The sequence below is a fragment of the Columba livia genome, chromosome 7, assembly GCF_036013475.1.
Source record: "Columba livia isolate bColLiv1 breed racing homer chromosome 7, bColLiv1.pat.W.v2, whole genome shotgun sequence".
In the NCBI taxonomy this organism is placed as follows: domain Eukaryota; kingdom Metazoa; phylum Chordata; class Aves; order Columbiformes; family Columbidae; genus Columba; species Columba livia.
The window spans coordinates 21,739,244-21,762,881 of NC_088608.1; the positions used below are offsets into that span (position 1 = coordinate 21,739,244).

A 23,638-nucleotide genomic window follows, 5' to 3' on the forward strand; every position below is an offset into this window, starting at 1 on the left:
TTTACCATAGTGGTTTAGTTTGGGTGGTGTTGTTGTTGTTTTTAAACATTCTGTAGTTTTAGTAGTTTCTGCATAATAGGTATCAGTCTTTTATTACGGGGTTTTAACTGAAACAAATAAAACTTATAACAAATAGCAGTGGTAATTAAATTGTTTTACCTGTAACAAGAGTGCAATCATCTTTTGGTGTAACACTGATCCGTGTTGTGATAGTGATTACAGATGTCCCCCAGTATGGTCTTGGCAGCCTGTAACCTAACAGTGTGAACAAAACTGTTACCCACACACCACCATTGCTCCTATTGCCATATTTCTATTGCCATAGTAATACTGCAGTGAAATGGTAATTTGTTTCTAAACTTAGATAATTTTGGGTTTTCTGGTGTGAGTTATAAACTTAATTATATTATAAACCTTTTCAAAGACTTACTGGAGGTAGGCAAGAGAACAAAACAGACAAATATTCAGTACTTAAATTTAATCTTTTTTAAAACTGCATATAGAATAACATGCAATTCTGTAGGAGCCTGTGCCAGCCCATGGCTTCAAATTGGAATCACCTGGTTCTCACTTTTGGACAGGATTTGACCTGCTAAAGCAGCGGATTTGATCCATGCCCTCTGTTGTAATCTTCTGTGAGATCCCAGAGCCCCCCTCCTTGCTGTCTGGCTGAACACGCATCTGTGCCTCCTGTCCCATGACCAGAGTGCTGATGTGCCTTTGATAGAGCACGTTTGTACTTTGGCCAAGGGACAGAAGATGTGTTGGTTTGGTCGCGTCACTGGTGATAGTTTAAGGCCACGGAAAGTCTTTGAGATCTGCATACTCTGCCACAGGTGAAATGCTGGGCGCTTCTTAGGGAGTAGGTGCATTCTGTAATCGATAGCTTATAGAATCCTCCTGCATTTTTAACATTGTGTTTTAAATGGATACAGGTGCCAACAGCAAGCATTACTGTGGAGGGCAACCCTGCTCTGAACCGTGTGAGATGGACACATTCTGGGAGAGAGATTGCTGTTGGGGATTCGGAGGGACAAATAGTTATCTATGATGTGGGAGAGGTGTGTATACCATGTATTGTGCAAAGTATATTACAAAACACTCAAGTTTCTTTAACTTTTACTTAGCAATGTGCTTTTAACTTTTTTCCCCTGTAATTAGAGGAATAAGATTTAATTTATATATTCAAATTAATGTTTCCCTTTGTGTCTATTTTAGGTATTCTAGCATAACTTTTTAGTATACTATCTGGCAGCCAATCAAAAAGTAAAAGCATTATTGTAAAACTGATGAAATAAGATGAAATAATCAATGCTTTTCTTTGTAGGTATTTTATCTTCTTTGCAACTGTGGTACATGTGAATTCTGACCATAGCTTGAGAAGTACCAAACAAAGATTGAGCAGTGAAGCAGTCTAGACTTCGTTCCTGTAGGGAAGCTGCTGCTATTGAAAGCGTGTGTACTCCAGTAGTATGTAACTGGATGAGGATGTGGCATTAGTATTCCTCTTTGGAGAGAGTCTCTCAGATGGCGATGTACAATGCAGCTTGTAACAGGATCATTACATACTTAAACACTGGCTTCTTTTATTCTTAGTGAGAGCTTTTGGTATTCAGACTATTTTCATTAAAAAAATTTTACATTAACTAAAGGCAAGTTTTTCTATTGGAACCTCTTGTGAACATTACTTGAGCAGTCACTCAAAATGAGCTCATTTTTTATTTATCAGTAGGTTTAAATAACATTCTCTGTGTCAACAGCAAATTGCCGTTCCTCGCAGTGATGAGTGGACTCGATTTGGTCGAACACTGGCAGAGATAAACGCTAACAGAGCTGACGCCGAAGAGGAAGCTGCAACCCGCATACCCGCGTAGATCTGTAAAAACAGGCAGCAGCATTGACTTTTGAATGATTTGCAAATCTTAAACGTGTAAGCATGTCTCAGTTCAAATAATAGCTTAAGGACGGAATATATGCATTCAGCTATGGACTTCGAAAATGTATTAAGATCACTGAAAATCTGATCTTGCGTTGTCACTTTTTATATATATATTACAAGCACATTCTTGGATTTCTGTAACTTTTAATACAGTTAACTTTGACTTTGCAAGCAACTTCTTTTGCTGAAACACTAACCTGATGTAAATTTGCTATTGGGCTTCTGAAATTTCCACTTTGTAACGGTATCTACTTCTGAAAAGTAAAAGTCCTGTTTCTAAACCAACCTTTCTATATTACACTGACTAACCTTCATTAGGTAATAAATCTCTGCAGCATTCTTTAATTTTGAACTCTTTAAATTACCCATGGATATGCATGCGTATGTTCCAAGTACGTTTCATTGTTTATACATAGATAAGCCCCAGGCTCCTGTAGTAAGTAATATATGTGAATAAAAATTTGTCTGTAGTTACAAACTTCTTCGATAACTGGACCTGAATTAATTAAATACATATTTAAAACCATGTTTAGATTGGTGCATTAAAAGGTGAGACTGCTTAATAAATAAATATTACATGAGCACTTGTCAGCTGCCCTGTCCCCTAATCCGTGTCCCCTCAGTGGTTTCAGAGTAGAAAGTTCCTGGGAGCTGCTGCTTTCATTTTACTGCACACACCACAGAGTTTTCTGCCCCAACCTCCACTTGCTACCATGGCAGTCAACCAAAAGGGAAACAAGCTACTGTTGTGAAATTTTTCTTTTCCAAAGGATAAGGAATTAGACTTTGATTTAATTTCCAAAGCATGATGATTTGCATTCTGTCAACTACAGACTTGCTACTAATTTTCCATTTCAAGTTAAAGAAAGATGTTTTCATTACTTTTTAACATTTTTATTGAAACAAAACCCATTAATGGCTTGAAACAGAATGGTTCCAATTTCTGTGAAAGCTTACATTTTTTGAGTACATCTTTCTTAAGACATTACAAAGTTTTGCATCAACACTGGTTTGGGGGGAGGGAATTGTTTAGGATTGTTTTTTAGTAAGTATTCTGACTTGTACTAATTAGGCACTAAACTAGTATTGATGCTTTAACTTAGGACTCTAGATTTGTTTCTGGTATTCTTAATCCACTACAAGCTTATAGTTGTGCCAGAAGAGCTGTTTTATGTGCTTAAAAGTAGGAAATAGGTTTATATTCCTTAATCAGCTTTATGTTGAGAAGTATTCTTATTGTTTCTTCATTGTTTAAACTGGGGTTTTTTTGTGTTTCTCCTTATCTCAGTTCTGTTACAAGCAACTCAGAGGCACAGGCAGTTCTGTCTTCAGGAGTTTCTCTTTTCCAGTGGGTTTGGAAGTAAAATGTGTTTAGGTCTCCATTGTTGTTGGCTTGTCAAAAGTCCACCTGTCTTTTCAATGCAAAGTCTTGCTGTTCAGTTTGGCATTTACCTTGTATGTTTTTCTCAACCTCACAACAGCGGCTGGCTGTTCAGTTGAGAAACACGTGAACCAAATAAAGAACAGGCACATCGTGATGATTTTCACCTTTCAGGCACAAGAATTGTTAATGAGCAGAATGTTCTGTTATCTGGGTTGTGGGTTTGTTTTCGGGGGCAGAGGGGGTGGTGTTGTCTTGTTTTTGTTGGTTGATTTGGGGGTTTGTGTGTGTTTTTTCTTTAGTTGTTAGCTTTTTTCCTGAGAATTGTTAATTCTCATTTAATAATGTATTTCCTTCAGACTTATATTTTCAGCAATCCCGTAAATAAGACTTTCTTTCAATGGATTGTGGCATGAACACATAGGTCATATGACATTAGTTTTAGGTAATTTCAACCTTTCAATAATTTTCAACAAAACTATGCTGTAGTCACTCCTGCTTGTGTTCCTCCCTCTCAAAATAGTTGAGTACAGGTTAAAAATGGTGTAAAACCCATACCTGCAACATTAGGAGACCAACAGTGATGCTAGATACTGTAAATGACCATCCTGGGAGCCAGACTGTCCAGTTTTGGACCTGTAAGAAATACAAATGCTGTCTTGCATTGTAAAGTCTCCTGAGGCCTTGATCACGTCAGTCAACAAGCTGTGACTATGATTAAATGCCAGTGGGTCCCAACTATTTTTGTCACTATTTAGAAAAGCACAGAACAAAATACATGGATATGGGAGAGATCTCCTGGGAAGCCTGTCTCTAGAAAACTGCACCCAACAGCTGATTCTTTAAACTGGAAGAGGGAAAAAAATATACAGGAGGCCTTCTAATAGGGTTATATATACGCATGTTGCAGAACAGTGATCAAATTCCCAAATACAATGTACTGTAACCTCTAGCTCACTAAATATTATACAGCACCAAAAGATTTTTGCATCTTGCCAAGAGGCCAGAACCGAAGGAGGGCTTGTCTGCATTTGTAGTGTTCAGTTTTTAAGAAGCCATTTCTTTGTAAGCTGACCAAAACTCTTCATATTGGCCTGCTGTCACCTGAGCAAGAAAACAATTAATCTGTTTATACTGCTGTGCTGCTCTGTACTCCGGGGCGTTTAGCCCTGAAAGAAACATGTAAAACTAAATATAAGAGGTTCTTATACCCACTCATCTCCTCTCTGGCTGTAGGGGTAGGACTATTTTTCTTCTAGGACTGTAGAAATCCAGACTCTCCTATTTCCTCTGAGATTTTTGCATTTAAAAATCACATCCGATAAACTTTTGGCAGACACTAAGTCAGAAGTAGTTCAAGCTTTTCCTTTCTCCTCTTACTTAGCAGTCCACTCAACTGGAAGTCTAAACAATCAGTTTTGTATTTAAAAAGAATATAAAAGTCTTTCCCCCTGCAGAATGACCTGATCTTTCAATAATAAAACAATCTAAAAATAAAGAGAATGTCTTCTTTTTTTTTGATAAAATGGTTTTCCATTCTGGAAAAAAAAAACACTGAGTAATAAATCCCGTAAAATTTCTTGAGTCAACTAATAACTGGCAGATATTTCTCTGTTTTTTAAATATGCTACCATAGAGGTAAGATCTATTACAGGTTTAGTATTACCATGTATTTTGAGGAAATTCCTTGTTACAAAGTAGTGCTGCAAAAAATAAAATCTTGCATATGCTTATCTAATCACTGTCTTCTCTTACACTTACTTGCATTTTAAAACCTTTGCTGTACCTAGCAGAGAACTGCATCCTTCAGAAGCTATGTCCTGTACTGGATGTTCATTAAATGGGTGCATCTAATCTTAAATTTTAATCTGTGATCCATAATCTGTGGAGGGAAGAAAAAAATCACACAGGACTTCTTCCATAAACACAAAGAAGTAACTTATGTTTTTAAATATTTTATTGTCACGATTTTTAACAAAACACCTTCAAAACATTCTGTACATGTCAACCATTTTGAACTGCAATGCCCCTTATAGAAATGTACGTGTATAGATGCCATGATGTCTCTGTACAAAGATGTACAATATGTACAGTAACATTGAACACAAGCTGTGCAAGGCAAAGTCTAGGTACAGATTCATGCCGCTGGTTAGAACAAGGCATAGAACCACCGCTCCAGTCAGTTCCTTATGTGCAAATAAACAACTGCAGGTATGTATTAATATTAGAAAGGAGTAAATAGAGTTGCAAGCTCAGTTCAGCTAGAACATGCAGCTGACTGCAAAAAATACAGTACTACTCTCCTGAACTTTTCCCGCTGCGTTACTTTGTTAGGTCGAAACATCTTTTCCGGGTTCAGCTGCTACTTTTTGCTTGAGCTGAGTGATGCCAGATCGAAACTTCGGAAGATATAAACCGAACTTATTTTCTATACCAGCAAACGTAGCTGTAGCAAGTCTGTATCCACCTATGTGATCAGGGTTAGCAGGAGGAAGATCTGAAATTCGAGATTTTGGGGTAGGTTCTGATCCAGAAGGTTTGCTGTTTGAAAAAAGAAAAAGAAAAAAAGCCTTTCCTTTATTTGAAGTGTTTTCTTAAGTCTGAATAACTCTATGAAATCTAGACTAAATACTTTAGGCTTTTGTGTGAGTATGGGAGACTGTCAAAGCTGACCTTAATTAATTCACTGCTACGGTCAAGTTCAGACTGCTACTTAATGGGAAATCAAGGGCAAGACTGAAGTTACATTTTTACTGATAGCTTTGTAAATTAACTTCCAGTGACACAGGGAAAATGAACAAAATACCTTGCTACAATGGAAATACAAATCTTATGTGATGTATTAAAATAAACATGAGATGGCTCTTTATCTCTTCATCTTAGAAGTAGCATGCAAGTTTCAATTATATAAGGATGGGATTTTTTGCATACTGTGATTTTAAGTACAGGTGCTCTTAAGTCACCAAGTTTAAGTGGTCCCATGCATGAAAAAACATACTTAAATTTTTAACTTGGCTTTTTTTTTGTGCAAGCTAAAAAGCAAGTATTTGACTTACAGGCCTCCAAAATCGACGTAAAACCATCTCTGCAGAAGTTCGTAAGTGACCAGAGTAACACCAAACTGGGGTGAAGATCTGAACACACGAGCTGTTAAATATTACAAATCATAGTGTCAAAGGAAGAAAAGAATTTCTCAGGAGCGAAGCTGAACATTTTTAACAAGATGTTATGTTCAGAATCAGACCTTGTAAATACTGCTGAAATTTGAGTCCATAACAACGCAAGTGCTAATTTGCAGATTGGGGGTCTGCCTTAATATTCAGAATGTGTTTCTCACCTCCAGCTCCCTTCCAAAAAGCCGACGGGCCTTCTTCCCTTAGGATCTTGCCAAAGCAGTCAATAACTCCGCTGTATGTTGTCTGACCAGCGCGAGCTGCCACTTGCAGTCTTGTCTTGATGACATCAGCAGGGGTTACCAAAGACGCAGCAGGCACACCTTTTACAAGAAAACCACATTTAATCTGCACAAAGTGTCTTGTAAAAGATGGAACACTTCTAACTGAAAAATACGACTGCAAACTTGAAGATTTTTTGCAAGGATCAGACATGACTAAAAGTGCAAGTTCTTACATTTGATATATAATATAAGCTTGCGTGTGGTATGATAGTTTCGAGTTTCTTCTAAATTTAAAGGCTATAACTGATAGTAAATAAAATAATAGACTATCAACAGCAATTTTCTCAACGTCTTCTAGAAGTCTGTCATTAACAGTAGTTTCAAAAAGATAAGAGGCGTTTTTAAATTCACACAAACGCTATACATGTAATAAGCAATACCCATGACTAAAATTGCTTGTGCAGCCTCACTGTATTTGCTAATACTCTACAACATATTTTGTAAATTACATAGATTATTGATTTGGGAACTCAAATCCTACACACCCATTCATAAGAAAACTACTACTTAGGACACTTGCTCTACAGACATCTGTCTGTACTGCTGTCTGGACTGTTCTGTAGGAGAATAGATGCTGCTTACTTCAGTAGGCAAAGCCACAAACAGACTGAGGACAAGGAAGGTGTTTTACAAGTCTGCTTGGTACCAGCAGCGTGAGATTAGCCAACAGTGATGGCAGAACAAATCTCCACTTCCAAGGCACCACTCTCAGCTTTCTAGTCAAAGGAAAGGAGAAAGTTTTCAGAAACGTACTCCACAGTCTGTGGCTGTGTTTACCTGAGAGATTTCTGAATACTTCTGAATACTGTAAAAATTTCATCCTGTTACAAAAATTTCATCCTGTTACATCTTCTGACTTAGAATTTTGAATTGATTTTGATTTCTGTTGAACCTTTGCAATTGGTTACTACTGAATTAAAAATATTAACAAGTCGCTGATTTGCCTACCTAAGTGATCATAAACTCTAAAGCGCTGCTGGCCACTTCAGGAGGTTTTAAAAGAAAACAGAAGCAATGTAGTTACACCTACAAGCACACACTAATAGCAGCCATAGGCAGATTTTCCTTTACAGGCAGATGCATTCAGACCAGATTCTTCCCTCCACTGTGTGTGCATAACCAGAATAGAGCAAGCAATCAGGAATTTGAAACTTGCAATTCAGAAAGGCAGATTCATGTACACACTATGAAACTAGGCCCACAAGATTTACACACATTTCTAATAGGTTCATCATTTAGTATGAGTGACCCAGAAACACATGAAGAGAAGCTGTGAAGTTTACAATCTAAAAATAAAGAAAGTTAAGTCTTTATATGAGATACAAGTTAAATAAGATTTAGATGTGCTTCTATGAGTGCAGTAAGCTAAATAATTTGCCATTTCTGGCAGCTTTGCATTACTTGAGAATAAGCTGGGCTACAAATCTGTTACTGGTTTCTTAGCGGGTCTCTCCCTTCCCTCTGGCATGAGGAACACAGCAAGTGGCAAAGAGCAGGTGTGGCCAAGCTCGGCATCAAGTCCGGTACGGGAAACTGTTCTTTACACACAGCCGGCTCATGACTGATGTACAGATCGTGATTCCCTACAGCTGCAACAAGTCACTGAAGGTCTGCTCAGCCCAACAATGTTTGTAAACTGCACAGATTCCAACACTGAATCATTCACCATTGAGAGGCTGAAGATACCTGGTTGTCATCCCAGTGATCTAATCCTCAGCAGTGCAGCATCTCTGTCTGCATTTTTAAATATCCACCACTACAGTTCTTACATCTGGTATTTTTATACTGCTTGCCAGATAGTAAAAAAGACCTTTTTATCACAACTGCCTGTTTTCTTTCTACTTAACATTTTTGAGACGCCTTAAAATATTTAAAATTTCAGAGTATAATACCTTAACTTCACCTTCTTTACAAACGAATGCCCTATTTTTAGCAAATACATTTAAACAAAGTTTTTTCTCAGTAATTCAGGAATCCAAAACTAGATAAGTCATTTTCTTCTTAGCTCTTATGATCTCTCATTTAATGTTCATCAAAGATTCAAATTAGCCTTCAACTCTGAGAGCACAGTAACAAGTAAAACCCCATTGAGACAGACAGATCAAATTTGACTACAAGTTGCTGAGCTGCATTACGCTGTTTATCCACATTATGCAAATGTAATTAGCTCTCATCAAAATTACATCGCCTCCCACTAAGGATAACAGTGATCAAATTTAGATTAAATCAGATACAATGGTACAGTACCCTTCCTTCAGTTGGGGCTACTGAATGAATATTAAATATTGCTCACTAAAAGAAAAAGAAGTTACTTCTGGAAAACGTTCTGCAAAATTACCTGCAATGGCTCCAGCTGCAAGGAGATTAAGCCCTCCCACATGGCCATTTTCATCAGCAAGCATCAGTTTACTATGAGCATAAACAGGAAAGTAGATTGCAGAAAAGGGAATGTCTCTGAGGAAACATGCTTTGGCACCCTGTCACACAGAAAAGAGACATAATACAAATAAATTTTGTAAATAAGGTTAAAATTGATGTCCAGCAAGCAGCCTGATCCCAGGAAGTACCAACTCCTTTGATCTACCAGGTAAATAACACAGAAAATAAAATGTCTTGGAAAACAAGAGATGTAGGTTTGAACTTGAAAAAGAATAAAGCACATCTAAATTCAGTTTCTAGAATGAAGACGATGCAAGGTTCCTGTCTAATTCCAGTAACCAGTACATAACACCAGTACCTAGGATAAATGCCTTTTATACAGCGTATGTCCAAATGTGATGAAGAGAGTGAGAAAGGTCTGTCCTTACGCCTGCCTGACAATAACGCACAAGCACCAAGCAACAAGACAAGTCCTTGCATGCCGTTTTTCCACCAAACACAAAAGCACTACCAAAATAGCAGTGAGGACTCTAAGACCTCACACTGATCTCCACTGATTGTCACCTGGTTGACTGAAGAGGCTGCACTGGACAGTCAGCAAAAAGAGGGAAACCACCACAAAATGGGAGCCGTTTAGTAAGGGGAAAATACGGGGAGACAAAGCAATGGCCTATGGTAATATTGCAAGGAGTAGCTCCTGGCCACAAACTGGTACTAGAGAGCTCCTTAACAGAACTTTGCATGCTGTAAAAACAGTGGAATACTCATAATTAAACATATCTAATATTCTCCTTATAGTAACTTCAGTCATCAGTCTGTTAACCAACTAAAATAACTCCCTCTGCACAAAGCTTGAATAAGCCCTTACATATCCAAACACCTCACGTGCATGCCCTGAAAGCATGTATGTTACAGACACACGGCTCCTTGCCCAAATACCCACCTGCGATACTCCAACCCAGATGTCTCCATGCAAGGGACCCACCTGAGGCCAGTCACCCAGCAGTTACATTAACAGACAGCACACATTACAAACCCAATCTTGCTTAAGCAGAAGACCTGATAAAGTCATTCCTTTCATTATTTTCAGTCAGATAGTTTATGCTCTAGAGTGAGTTCTTACAGTTATTCACAAGTGATATGGCGAGTCTAAGGAACAGCAGAATTTTTAGTAAGCTCAGTTGTTTAATTACTGCAAACTGAAATGCTAATCTTGTCTCATGTACCAGAACGCCTGTGATCTTCACGAAATATAACGGTCATGAATTTCATCTACTGAATTCAAACCAAACGCTTCAGGTCTAGGAGTAAATTTGCACATTTTTATAGTATTATTGCAGGTCTATGGACAAACCATGTAAAACTATGTTTTGTAAATACACAGCTCATATAACTGCTGAATTTACGTATTACCCCTTGCACTGGCAGAAGATACAGGAAGAAATACTCTTCGTGGTTTAAGAAAACTAACAGCTTCTGCTCCATTACACCCGATATGTAATGATGGTAGTCAGTGTACCTGCGGGGAAGGAATCTGTTGACTGGCACTCTGCTGCAGTACAGTATAGTGTGGGCTTTTCTTGTCAAGGAATTTGTTATTGACAAATCCCAGCACTTAGACTCTTAAAAAATCTGAATCCTACTAAACTCCACTACTGTTTCACTCTCATCAAATTATTAAGACAAAGAGAATATCCTACTGCAAAGACAACAATAGGGATAAGAGAGATTCAAAACAAACATAAGAAAAACACACAGGGAAAGCCAAAGAAACTTTTCACAAACCCCACCAAATGAAATGATCAGTGCCAGAAGCCAGCAGGTCTGCAATACAGGACTCCCTGCAGCTTGGCATAAAAGCCCAAAGGACAGAATGGGGGAGTATTTTTTGTATCCCACTGCCATTTATATAGAAGTGGGTTTTCTTCAGTTTTCCACTGTGGAGTTGCCCTGCAGGAAGAGATTGGTTTTAAATTCAAAAGATGTCTTTGTTTTTAACAGTCTTTGGTTCAACGGTGTAAAAGTTTAGCATAAAATGTAAAACAATGAAGCCATTCAAAGCAGAACTACATACCTTATAAAGACCAAGAAGGCCTAAATCTTTTATAACAGAGAGGGCACTGACTCTGGGTCCTGTAGTAATTTCTCCTGCTACCTGCAACCGAATCTTTACAATCTCCAGAGGATTAGTGAAGATGACCTGGGAAGCTCCTGCCTGCAAGCCAAAAGAAAAAGAAAGTAAATGGCATTACTAGAGCATGTGGTGACATGTTGACTTTTGCAAGGTGCTGAGTGTCTTCTCACTGCACTGGCTGATGCTCTCATGGAAAAATACAGGAGACATCTTTTAATAAAGCACCTGTCTGGAAGTTAAAAGCCCCAAATCAGAAATCATGGGTTTGTACGAAATAAATTTTCACATTTGTATCTTCATAGGCCACAGAGGTGGATTAATTCTGTCTGACTCTGCTTTTCTCCTTGACACCACTTTCTAGAATTTGTGGCTGTGTTTAAAAGTCTATCAGGTATCACATGAAATACTAAACTAAACTAATTATTAGATATGTGCTACTAGAGCATCAAACACATATAAACAAGACCTCACATTATTTCAATAATAATTAATCATCAATGTGTAGACATGTTATTTGCATTTAGTGGTGATGCTGTCTAAAAGGCAAATTTGCATTTAATGGTGTAATTTAGTAGAAAAGGTGTTTGGAGTTTTGTTTAGCAGCCTTTAATTGTCTTAAGTGGAAACAAAATATAAAATTTAAATAGGAAGAGTAACATTTCACAATATGATACTAGACAGAAACAGGACTCATATCTTTCACTGAGCCGAGCATTACAGATTTTACATGCAGGAAATATTCCATTAGCAGTGCTGAAGGACTATCTTGCAAACTTCCCAGCAAGAGCTGCTTCACATTCTACACTTTAACCAAAGACTTTCAAATATGTTTCAGATTTCTCCCTGGTTTGCTGTAGGTACTACCATTCACTTCTGGAGAAGTGTGTGGTTCATCACAAAACAGCTACATTTTACGAAGCTTTCTTTCTCCCCCTCTTCCTAAGCCACCTTTTTTCATTTCAAAATTAAAACCACTTCCTTAAAATTTATGGCATATAACCACTTGAATACAGACAAACTTAAAAAGCATTTCTCCCATAATCTAAAAGCTCCTCTTAATCCTGATGGTATTCTCCAAGGCATCAAACTTTAGTGAAGGAAAAAATGCAGAATATCTGCAATTAAAGCCTTTTTCCACTTCTAAATTGCCCAGGAAATAAACTCTCTGCGATGCTGGGGGTGTATGTGTATGAAGTAAAATCAATATATGCTACAGCATCTCCTGGACAGCACGCATGGTGTTCTCTGCTAATTGATTCAGAACTAATGAACACCAATCCTTTCTGCCCATAGCACAATCTTCCTCTCTCCAGCAGCCCGCAGAATAAACTTGAGACTAGTCCTGAAGCAAGCCTTAGAAGTCAGTAGCTTAAATTATTCTAGACTTGAAACAAATGAGCATTGCAAACCTCAGCAGCTCCCACTGAGAATGACCAAGCACTCGGGTAGCACCTACAAGACGGGGGGCATGAAGTATCAAGAGTCTTCACTGATCAACCATTCAAAACTTCACTGAACCTTTACTGAGCACACTGCCATCCTCCTGTTGCAAGCCCTATTCATTACTGCATTCAATATCGACATTTAAAATCATCATTGTTATGGCTTTACTAACACACCTTGACCCAAACAGTGGGAGACCAACCCCTGCATTTGATTAATTATCCCCACTGTAGTAGTTACTGTCTTCAACATTTCCCACTCAAATAATCAGTCCAGGTTGTTAATCTTCGTTTTATTCCCTCACTTCTTCATCCCTCTGACCGAAAATCAAAGCCTACATTTCTGTGGACATTTATTGCAACCACCAGGAAGATCACTAGAACTCCCAGCCCCTCCAAACTGATCCCATCTTCTCTGTTCTTGGACTTACTGCACTGTGTTTACTCAGCCACCTGACACCCCTCATGTCCAAAGCCATTTTCAGGCTCCCTTTACTTCTCATCTTGCCTTTTCCTTCCCAGTTCATACACATCTTGCGTGCAAGATGAAAGGGCTGTCCTGCTACGCAAAATTCCAATCTCAAGAAAATTTATAAAATTCACATCTGGCAAGTTCTGTTAAAGGATAACAGTTGTTTTTGTTCATAATCTATTAAACAGAAAACCAATTTCAAATACTTATCATCACCCTACGTCATTTTAAAAAATAATTTTGGTAGATAAAACATTAAGCAAAATGCTCTTACTATGTAACACAATGCACTACACAAAAAATAACTTCAAATTTAAAAGCTAAGCTAGAAATTCACTAAGCTAGAAAATCACCAGCAACCTGCCTATTCAATATGCATTCTTTGTTTACATACGTATGTGAAATTCCATTTTTTATTTTGAATGTTATAAATTAGCGCGTCCCGCAGAGCAGCCAAAATAAGTCTTCCTATTTGCCTAACATCCACCATAGAAACACAAATAGGCCATTTTGTAAACATTTCTATTTTCTACCCTGAAGTCAATCTTACTGCAATTAACATTCTCCTCTCCTAGCTGCACAACTGCCTACCTTTCTGTCAAAATCAGCAACAGAAATGAAAAGAGAAGACTCTAAACACATTTTCATAATTTAGTAGCAAGACTAATTAAATTTATACTGTTACAAACGGTATATGGTTAATACAGAATTATATATTATGACAATATTAATACTAAAATATGGCTTGATGATCGGGTTATTGAGCAAAATAAAAGGAAAACCCTAACATATGCTTATATTATCAGGAGAAAACCATTTGAAAAGCCCTTTAATTACATTATCACATTGAGTATTTTCAGTGTTGAAAAACTTCTCAACAGGCAGCTTTCCCAAAGAGAGCCATAACTGTCAAGATGCCCAGTTAAATACCCCTATTAACAACATGTACTTCTGTCCAAGTCCTGACTTTTCACACAGTTATGCCTGGAGCTCAGCAAAGTTTTCTGCTCAGCAGTGATCTGATTCCTGTGAAGAGGAGCACTGAATTCAGTGGAGTTGCACGAATGAGTGAGATCCTTAGACGTATCACAAGTACAGATAAGGCAAGCATTGATTTTAATACAGGACATGTTAACACAACAAAACTCACTTTTTCATTGAGTAAAAATAACGTGAGGGTTGTTTTTTGTTTGCTTGTGTTTTCTTTTGAAGACTTGCCTCTCTACGTGATGAAGCATGTGTGAGGCAGGGGACAGTGCTGCCTGGGGAGCAGAGGAAGAGCTCCCCAGAAGAGGAGGCAGAGGAATATGGCACAAAGGATCTCCAAATAAAAGTGTACCGGCAGCATGCAGGGTTGCAATACAGATCTCCATGCTCCTGTGCAAATCACTGGCAATCATCATCATTCTCTTTCAAAGTATCTTACTTCAGCTGTCAGCTATGTATGTTAAATACACATGCCTATGTATATACACTCAGAGGTATAAATTGCAGTCCTTGAATTTCTTTTGGAGAAGGTGCACTAAATCTAGATTTCCCCCCTATAAAAACCCCTCTTCACACATAAATTACAACAGACACTTTTAAAAAGGTTGACAAATTTGTTTCTGAATGGAGGTTATTCATACACATCAAAAATACCAGTAATAAAAGCTTCTACTTAACCTTAATGTCATGTAAAATAACTCTACAAGGAGCAAATAAAGGAACTAAATCTGACAGCAAAGGTTATGAGAGAAAAGATGTAGTTTGAGATCCCACAGCAAACGCCCCATGACATGCCAAAGGCTGAAGGAAATACACAAATGACCCTGCAACATGAGACCTGTTGCCCTTTCCAATTCCACCCGAGAGGCAAATGCTACAACGGGGGAGAGGCCTATTTCGAGCCCTTCCTTCCTTCCTTTCTGAAACCGCCACATCCTGGACCACAACTATGTCCCATCCAAGCAGCTAAAATAAGATGTTACTTAAAACAGTCTGGTTTAAAAACATCAAAAGAGCTTGTGCTTCTTTCTCAAGGCAAAGCTGTCATTCATGCACCTACAATAAGTTTCCCATCTCTTTTACTAAACAATCATTTTTTCCCTCCCTTTAAATGTCCACCGCAGAGATATAGAGAAAGCAGTAAAGTTTAATTCTGCTTCTAACTTTATCTGTTTAAAGTACATTAAAAGTATTTTCAACATTCTGAAGGAGAAGCAGTCTGACAGCTATAATTCTAAATTTCTGTGTTTGTTAAACAAAACCAGTGACATTTAAAATCATTTTTTCAAAAGGAAATATTTGACACATTCCATTTGCCTGATAAGCCTATATATATGTTTGTAAGTATGTATGTACATATGTATAAATACGTATGAGAACTATTTTTACAAGTATACCAGAATATTTAGCCTAAATGTTAAATTTAATGTTCAAATATATGAAAGTTTTTAAATCAGTGGGAAATTTGGACCTCTCTGTGTATATATGTGCAAACACACACACAGAGGCACATATCCCAACCCCTAATCATCAACAGATGCACTGCCTACACCTCCCAGAAGGGTTCTTAGACCCCTTCTTTCTGCCTGGCACCCCACACCCTCTTCCTCCCTGCAGCACAAATCAAAAGCCTCTTTCTGATGAAACAGGATTCACCCATTCAAAATGCCAAGCAACGTGCACAGTGCATTGATGGGAAGAATCCATTTCTCCCTGTGTAACTCATCGGGATTACAGCTCAGAATCACAGAATCTTTGTCTACTGTTAACAGTGCTTACAAATCATTTACATTGCACTAGATGTCTGCTTCAGCACCACTCTCCAGCTGAGGATGAACTGTTGCCCTACAGCACCTTGTCATGCACGACGTACTCACCTGCCTCATGTGTGAGCTCCTCTGAGCAGCACTGTCCACACTGGGTGTGCGCTCTCTGCTCCCCTGGCCGCTGTCGGGATGCAAGAAAGCATTGCCCAAGCCTCACCCAGTCTCCCGGCAACTCAAAGCTAATGGCACCTGAGAACGCCAAAGGCAGGAATGCAGGCTAATCACTGAATTACAATGAAACGTAATTCAATTAATTACAGTAACAGTAGGGAAAGAAACTGTTTGCTCTGAACATGTCTAAGTGTGGATAGTGCTGTTGATGATTAACAAACCAGCACACTGTCGGGAAGCAGGAGGCTGGGATATCAGTTTCATCCATCAGGGACCAGAGCCCTTCCATTGACAGGTATGACCTGACCGCTGGAGCTGAGCTGCCCCACGGAGCTGCTCTGCAGTTCTCAAATGCAACTCCAGCCTGGGAGCAGCTGGGAGCACTTGGGCTGTGACAGCGCAGACCCCCCGCTCCCCAGTGACAGGTACACTGCCCAGCGGCTGGCAGGCAGGGCTCAGGAGCACAGGGGCTGCCTGCGGGGGGTCCCTGCCCTGCAGCGAGGAAGGAAAGACAACAGATGGGCAGCTACCCCTATCAACAGGCCACCACGCAGGCACATGTCTTTGTTAACAGCTGCCCGAATGAAGACATTTCCTCTTACTGGGAAGGAGAGTTTATTCCATAACCTTACAGGAGCTGAGAATAATTGTAGCCTGAGACATAAGATTTTAGCTAAAGAGATCCAGTCTCTTGGAGTTACTGTTTCTGGAGGGGGCACGTGCCTGTGAATGGTACAGCACTTTTTGCAGACACTCCAGAGCTGAGGATACCAAACAGCCTACGTGCGTTCTCTGGAATCACTACTGTCTTAATGCCAAAGGTTTCACCTGTCCTCATGTGTGGGTCTCAGAAGCCTGTAACACCACAGGTGGGCTTTGGCACAGCACTGCCAGCCAGGGAGGAGGATTTGCCAGCTCTGCTGGAGCCTTTCCCAAGCTGCCTCCACTTCCTCACAAGAATTTTTTGGGTTCCCGGTTGCAGACTGTGGCATGCACAATGTGCTGTTGTATGGCTTGCGGGAGGGTGGGCCTTCAAAGGGCAGGAAGGCCTCTGCTGTCAACTCTGTAAAATGGCTGAAAATATGGCTTGGCCATCTTGCTCATCCACTACCAGTTCCATACCAGAAATGATGAAAAAGTGCATTATTCATGTTAATCAGGAGAAAGTTCAACACTAAACACAGACAAGTTATGGTCATAGATACTACAGTAATAAATACATTTCTGAAAACTACATATGGGCATAATGCTGTTTCTTCTAATGTTATGACAACGTAAACAGCATGTTTTGAATTTAGCCTATATTTATAGTGTACTACTAGGAAAATATTTAAGTGTCAAACAATAAAGAAAAGCCAAAAAAAACCCAAAAACCAACCAAATTACTCATATCCAGATGCTGAAAATGATTTTGGCATATATAGAACCCAAACAATCCCAAAGCAACCCCTCAATTTGTACTAAAGGTGGCATCACTCAAACAGAAAGTCTTGCGTGCTTCTGCACAGAGAAATGGGCTAAGCTTACTTGTAGCACTTCCTTGGATGCAATTGTTGGTTATGTTCCATAATATTTTGTAGAAAAACAGTATTCAATGAACATAGGAAGTGCAAAGATCCATACCATTTCCAAGCAAGTCAACATAGAAAAGAGCTGTCACAATGATGATGAAAAGGACTGAGGATAAGAAAAATAAAGATTAACATGTCAACTTGCTATCGCCTTAGTCAACTTATACTTTCAGACTTTATAATAAACTTTATAGGCTTGCTAATAAAGATTTTGATATTAGGAAGAAGTGAAATTGCTAAAATGGAACTAAGCAGCAGTACAAACACTGAAAAATCATCATCTGGTAAGAAATCAGATAATCCAGAGAAGGCTACAAAGAAAAGAATAACCCTGAGGTTGCCAAACTGTGGCCAACTCCTCTCCCACATAAGCCAACTTTGTTTAAAATTCTCCCAGACTGAGTGATAAAAGTATTATCTTGAAAAACGAGATGAGAATATCAGCTAAGACAGTCAGCTAGAAGAAAGGCAGGAAAGATAACAGATGGGTTGTGTTTGGACAGATTGTAAATTTGCTCACCTTCACAGAAACATCCAAATTTCCAAAAGCTTATCTGAAACCCAAATTTCTCCCCCATTTTTTTGCATGTTCACTACAATATGACAATAAAGTTGTTTTGAAAAAGGAGTACCTACCAGGAAGTTGAAAAGGCTCTAATGTAAATTGAATTTAATATTATACATTTCAGTACAAGGACGTTTGATTTTAATAATGAATTTAAGCACAACACAAAGAAAAACACTAAGGAATTACATTCACTTCTGTTATAAATGACCTGTATGTGCTTTCTGTGTTATTGAGCTTTCCAGAAAAAAGGGTTAGTCTTTTGCTGGCTATACCTCACAGCTGCTTTCTCACATTCCTCAGAAAATAAACTTTGTACACTGACAGGTGAAGACTCAAGCATGTACCAGGCTGCCAAATTCAATCAGGCAGAACTATAAGCAGCCTCCCTTCAGGGCTGCTTCTTTGAATTAAAAGTTTGCAGAGGTCAACAACCTTTCTGCCCCAGGTTTTGTTGTAAGCTGAGGAGGTTTTATACCAGCCTGTCAGCCTACTCAACTGGAAGTTATTAGTGTTCTCCACTATAAAAGGAACCTGACTTAAGCCTTAAACATTTTATAGGGTTAACAACTGCCGGGGAATCCCACAAATGAAATTAGCCAATGTGCAAAACCAAGATAAATCTATCATCAATATAAATTCAAACCACTTACAGATTGCTAAAACATTCACTGAATTACAGCCCCAGTCTCAACAAGAACACAATTTGTCTTTGTACTGTATTTAGATGATGGATCTGTTTAGCATTTGGAGTAATGTATCTACATTTTCTACTAAGTCACTTAACCAGAACATTCACCCACTTCTGTTACCTGAAAGGTAAGACTACATCATTCAGCTTTCCCACATATAGCAAGCTGAAGACTCCATCTCTTTTCCTTCTTAAAATCTTCAGCAAGAAATTTTTTAACTGTCCTAGCTCTCCCCCACGCTGAAGAAAACTCAAACGTGATCTCTATAATCCATTCTCATGGAGTACCTGTATCTTTCCAGACTAACCATGAACACCAACCTAAGCAAAAGTATGGAAAGGGAGAAAAGGGACCTTCTCTTTAGCCTTTTGTGAATAAAACCACTGCTGAAACTGAAAGTTAGAAACTGGGCCAAATGCAGTCGTTCAAGCATGTAATCCCAAGGGAACTCAACTCAGAAGTATGCAAAGCTTTCCAAACAGGAAAAAGTACTTTTTAAAATTCTTGTGACGAGGAGAAAAAACAACAGTTCTGTTCAAGTCGACAAAGCACACCCATTAACTGTCATTCCAACTATACTGCACATGACCAAGAATCAGTTTTTTCTAAGAATACAGGACAGATACTTACACAGCCTCCAGCAAGAACTTCTGCGGGGAGTGGAATGGAACCATCTTTCTTGGTAAATTTGTCTCTGACAAAGTCATTAACCTAATAAAGATACAATACATTACACACAATTTTAAGTCATTTTTCCTTCTTATTAACATCTACCAAGTACAATTGTAACCACATATATTAGAGTGCTTGTAAGTGGTCATCTTTCACACATTTTAGGAAATAAATCCTGTGCATGTTAACAAACAAAAAGATGCCGGGGAAAAAAAATAAAGATACGTACAGTTAGCTTAATAGCCTTTTCTGGAGCAACACCTATCAGCTGTGGTAACAAGCCTATAGAAACAAAGACATCGTAAGGCAACATTATCTTCCTAATAGAGAAACTAGTATATTATACAAGCTCTACAGAAATGCCTTTCTGCACATGGGGTATCCTTTGAGGTGGATGGAATTTAAGTACGTGATGCTGCTAGAGCACTGCATAATTCTTACCAGTACAATCCTACACTAAGATTTCTGTTGAAAATGATCATGAAAGGGGTGACCAGATCTGTCAAGTAACACCTGATGCTGTTGCCGTACAGAAGGAAAAAAAGGGTAAAGACTGAACATAGAATGTCCTGTTACACTAACTGGAAGCAGAACATATAACACAAAGACTGAACATGCATCTTGGATATGTCTGCTACATAAGTTTGTTCGACTTTTTTAGCTCCTTAATATCACTTTCCCATAAATCTTGCAATTACATTTTAAAATAGAAGAGTAATTGTGAGATACACACATGACTATGATAAATCATCGACTCACTTCTACTTGACTCGCTAACCTGAAGGCTGCAATCAACTAAGGATATAAAAGATTTTCTCTTGTTCAGTCCAACATGGTAGCATGCACTTCTTTAAAGCCTATTACTATAATATCAAGCATTTTTTATCTCACCAAGAGGAAGCATTAGTGGACAGAAACCGATTTTGAAAAGGCCCATGCTCCTGGAAAATAGCTGCTATCAAAATGAAATGCCATTTGACAAAAGCACATACACTTCTAGGAACTAATAGGATTAGAAAAAAATCAGTAGATGGCAGTCTTAACTTCCTAATATACAAGAATATAACAGCATCTGTTATTTTTAAATCCACCTTCTCCACAGTCATTTTGGCATATGTATAAATTATAAAACTTAAAAGGCTTCTTTTTATTAGAAGTGGTCACTACCTAATGTTATTCCATGGTTATGGAATACCAGTTTGCCCAAAGGGTTTGCCAGTGAACTGACAAAAAATCCCACATCAATTATATCAAGTATCAGATAACAGCAAGAAAACTGTATCGATGCAGCTTCCCACTACGTATTAAGTGAAAAGAGTAACAGCTAAAAATTCATTTAAAATGTTCAAAAATCTCCAAAGTACTCAGCCTGCAGAATTTTTATACTACCTCCTTAAAAGGGAGCTCAGAGTAAACGCACCTAAGTAGAAAGAGCAGCAGTTAATATATGCAGTATAATGTTTCCTTCAAACATATTACCTTCTGTGCGATTTACAGACTTGCTATGCTGAGGAAAGGTAGTTATTAAATACAAAGAAAGGTTGGCAATAACAAAAAAGAATGCTGCCCTCCCAGCCTGAATCGCTGATCTACCATGAAAAGAAAACACAGCTCTGCAGTGCCTACATTTTAAAAGCCCCAAACTACCAGACAAAACACCACAAGGCGATCCTCCCGCTCCATTCTGTGCGGCTGAACTGATTGGGCACAGACACTGGCTGTGCCAGAGACCCTGGGACCACACGCCGGCTGGTGAGGGCCCTGAGAAGGTACTTCATCACTTCTGAAGTTGGATGCCAGGATTCAAAAGTGTCATAATTTTCTTGATGAAAAATCACTAAGTTTTCATTTAAAAATATGATCTTTCCAGTAGGCATTCAGTTCTATTTTTTAAACTGCAGTACACGACTACATTGTACCATTATATCACAGTACAATTGGGACAATCCAGCTCAGGAATGCAAGAAACCAGTAATACACCCACAGGCCACTCCTACATGTTTCTGTTGTTCAGTTTAACATATTTCCACAGATCACCTAACTCTGAGTCCAAGACCTTAGGAACATGCTGACCATTAACTATAACATTTTCAAAACAACTACATTAACTTTTTATGCTAAACAATCTTAAAGACAATTATTAAACAGACTACTAAAAAGTTTAATAAACTGGCATTCTTTCAAACAAGCACATTTTTTCTGAAGTGTAAAACATTGCTTTTAACTCATCAATGGAATAATCTTTGATTTCAGGGTGTTTGAGAAAGGTTAGGAAACAAAAATAAAAATAACCAATGATCAGTTTTAGAAGCTGCTGTGCAAAACCATGGGCGGAGGGGAGAGAAGAAAAAGAAAACAGTACTGTAAAACGGCACTGTAGAAACAGTCTCCTAAATGTAACTCAAGGAGTATTTGCCTCTGTGAAAGATTCAGCAACAAAAAGAAAACGCTTTACCAGCAAGACGTAATTTATGGTGATTACAGCTATTGCATTAACATTTTCACTGATATATTCCTCTCTCTACTCACTTGCATAGCAAAATCCTGCAAGATTACAAAAAACTCTTTAGCCAGGATCCACAGACTTCCACATTCAAAACCTTCCCAGATACTGTCCTTAAAAGGCACTGTCCAGTGTCCTCAGGGACAGAACACTTTGCAAAGCAGAAAACAAGCTGTGGCCATCACATAAGTGAGCGACTTTGCTCCGACTAAAAAAAAAATGTGTGCCAATTAATAAATACCTTACTGATCCTTATAAAACTTGCGCACTCCATTAGGTTATGTGAAATAGCAATTAAAAATAGAGAATTCAACTAAATATCAATTTCAGAGGACTGGCTAGCATATACTCTCTATGTAAGTCACATTATAGATGTGATAAAAACCCTTTCAGAACCTTCTCTTAAGCTAAAACAAGATATAAGATGGCTTTCAGTCTAACTAATGAAACTGATAAAAAGTTGAATTCTTAACCTGTATTTTAGAGGAGCTTTTTTTCTTTTTTTAAATTACAACTTTTAGGAGTTCCACTGTTGCTATTTTAAAGTATAAAAGAGCAACATATTATAACAGCAGGATGCAAGTTCTTGTTCACAGGATAAAATCATAAAACAAGTCCCACTACCAACAAAAGTATAAGGCGTAAGATCTGGCATCCAGTTTAACAGGTATATTTCAAAATTACTGTCTTTCATCTTTTAACAAAAAATATTTGCAGTAAAATGAATCTTTATAGCTCAGATGCTAATCTGCTCCTGATGCTAGCCCCCAGCCAAAAGTTTGTGAAATAACAATCATGTCCACGCACTCGCACCCCAGAAATTAGGACTTTGAACAGCCTAAGCAGCAAGGAGCAAATCAGTAACAACAAAAAATGCCCAGTTTTCCCAGCAATTGTATATGATGAACAGTGCTCAAGGGAAGATAAATATTGAGCTCTGTGAAACAGAAGCAAAATTGTACATGATAGGAAGTTCCCTTGTTTTCCCATAAGAAACTAGCTGCTGAGGTATTAAAAAAAGGGCAGAAAATCACTGACTTGATATATTTTTTATTCACTTACCTCTGTAAAGACCAAAAAAGCCTTCAAAACGCAAAACCTTTTTAAAGCAGTCGAAGCTGTTTTTATACATCAACTCTCCTACGACTGAACCAGTGGAGCGCTGATTCTGCATACGAGTTTTCACCAGGTCTATGGGATATACTGCAGTAGCACCAACAGCTGTAAGAAAGCATTTGGAGTATTATTTCTGCAACAACATTGTTAGTGTAGCATATAATTATTATGATGATTTTCTACAACGTTTATTTAAACACAAAGAGTATATAAGCTGTTAACATCTCTGATGTGCTGCAGTTAAGACAATACTGAAGGTCTAGAAAAAAGTCTCAAGGAGAATGGATTACACTATTACATAAAACAAGATGTGTAGAACAAAGAAAACCAATCAGAATTACCAGCAAGAAAACTGGTTACTGGAGTAGAGTTTCAGAGGATTGTGGAGGGA

At 38.3% G+C, this 23,638-nt stretch overlaps 2 protein-coding genes across 13 annotated transcripts in view; one reads left to right on the forward strand and one right to left on the reverse strand.

Annotated features, from left to right (window-relative positions):
- The window catches only part of DYNC1I2 (dynein cytoplasmic 1 intermediate chain 2), a 29,888-nt gene extending 26,385 nt beyond the window's left edge, over positions 1-3,503 (forward strand). For all 11 annotated transcript variants that reach the window (XM_065068732.1, XM_065068728.1, XM_021291644.2 and 8 more), the window contains 2 exons: positions 936-1,061; positions 1,761-3,503. In XM_065068732.1, coding sequence (XP_064924804.1) covers positions 936-1,061; positions 1,761-1,874 — 240 coding nt within the window. In that variant the 3' untranslated portion in view covers positions 1,875-3,503. The remainder of the gene's footprint in view (positions 1-935; positions 1,062-1,760) is intronic.
- A 1,756-nt stretch (positions 3,504-5,259) lies between these two features.
- The window catches only part of SLC25A12 (solute carrier family 25 member 12), a 50,139-nt gene continuing 31,760 nt past the window's right edge, over positions 5,260-23,638 (reverse strand). For both annotated transcript variants that reach the window (XM_065068727.1, XM_065068726.1), the window contains exons 11-18: positions 23,194-23,352; positions 19,858-19,910; positions 19,587-19,667; positions 11,231-11,371; positions 9,116-9,254; positions 6,658-6,816; positions 6,377-6,467; positions 5,260-5,861 (exon numbers count right to left, since the gene is read on the reverse strand). In XM_065068727.1, the coding sequence (XP_064924799.1) occupies positions 5,651-5,861; positions 6,377-6,467; positions 6,658-6,816; positions 9,116-9,254; positions 11,231-11,371; positions 19,587-19,667; positions 19,858-19,910; positions 23,194-23,352 (1,034 nt within the window). In that variant the 3' untranslated portion in view covers positions 5,260-5,650. The remainder of the gene's footprint in view (positions 5,862-6,376; positions 6,468-6,657; positions 6,817-9,115; positions 9,255-11,230; positions 11,372-19,586; positions 19,668-19,857; positions 19,911-23,193; positions 23,353-23,638) is intronic.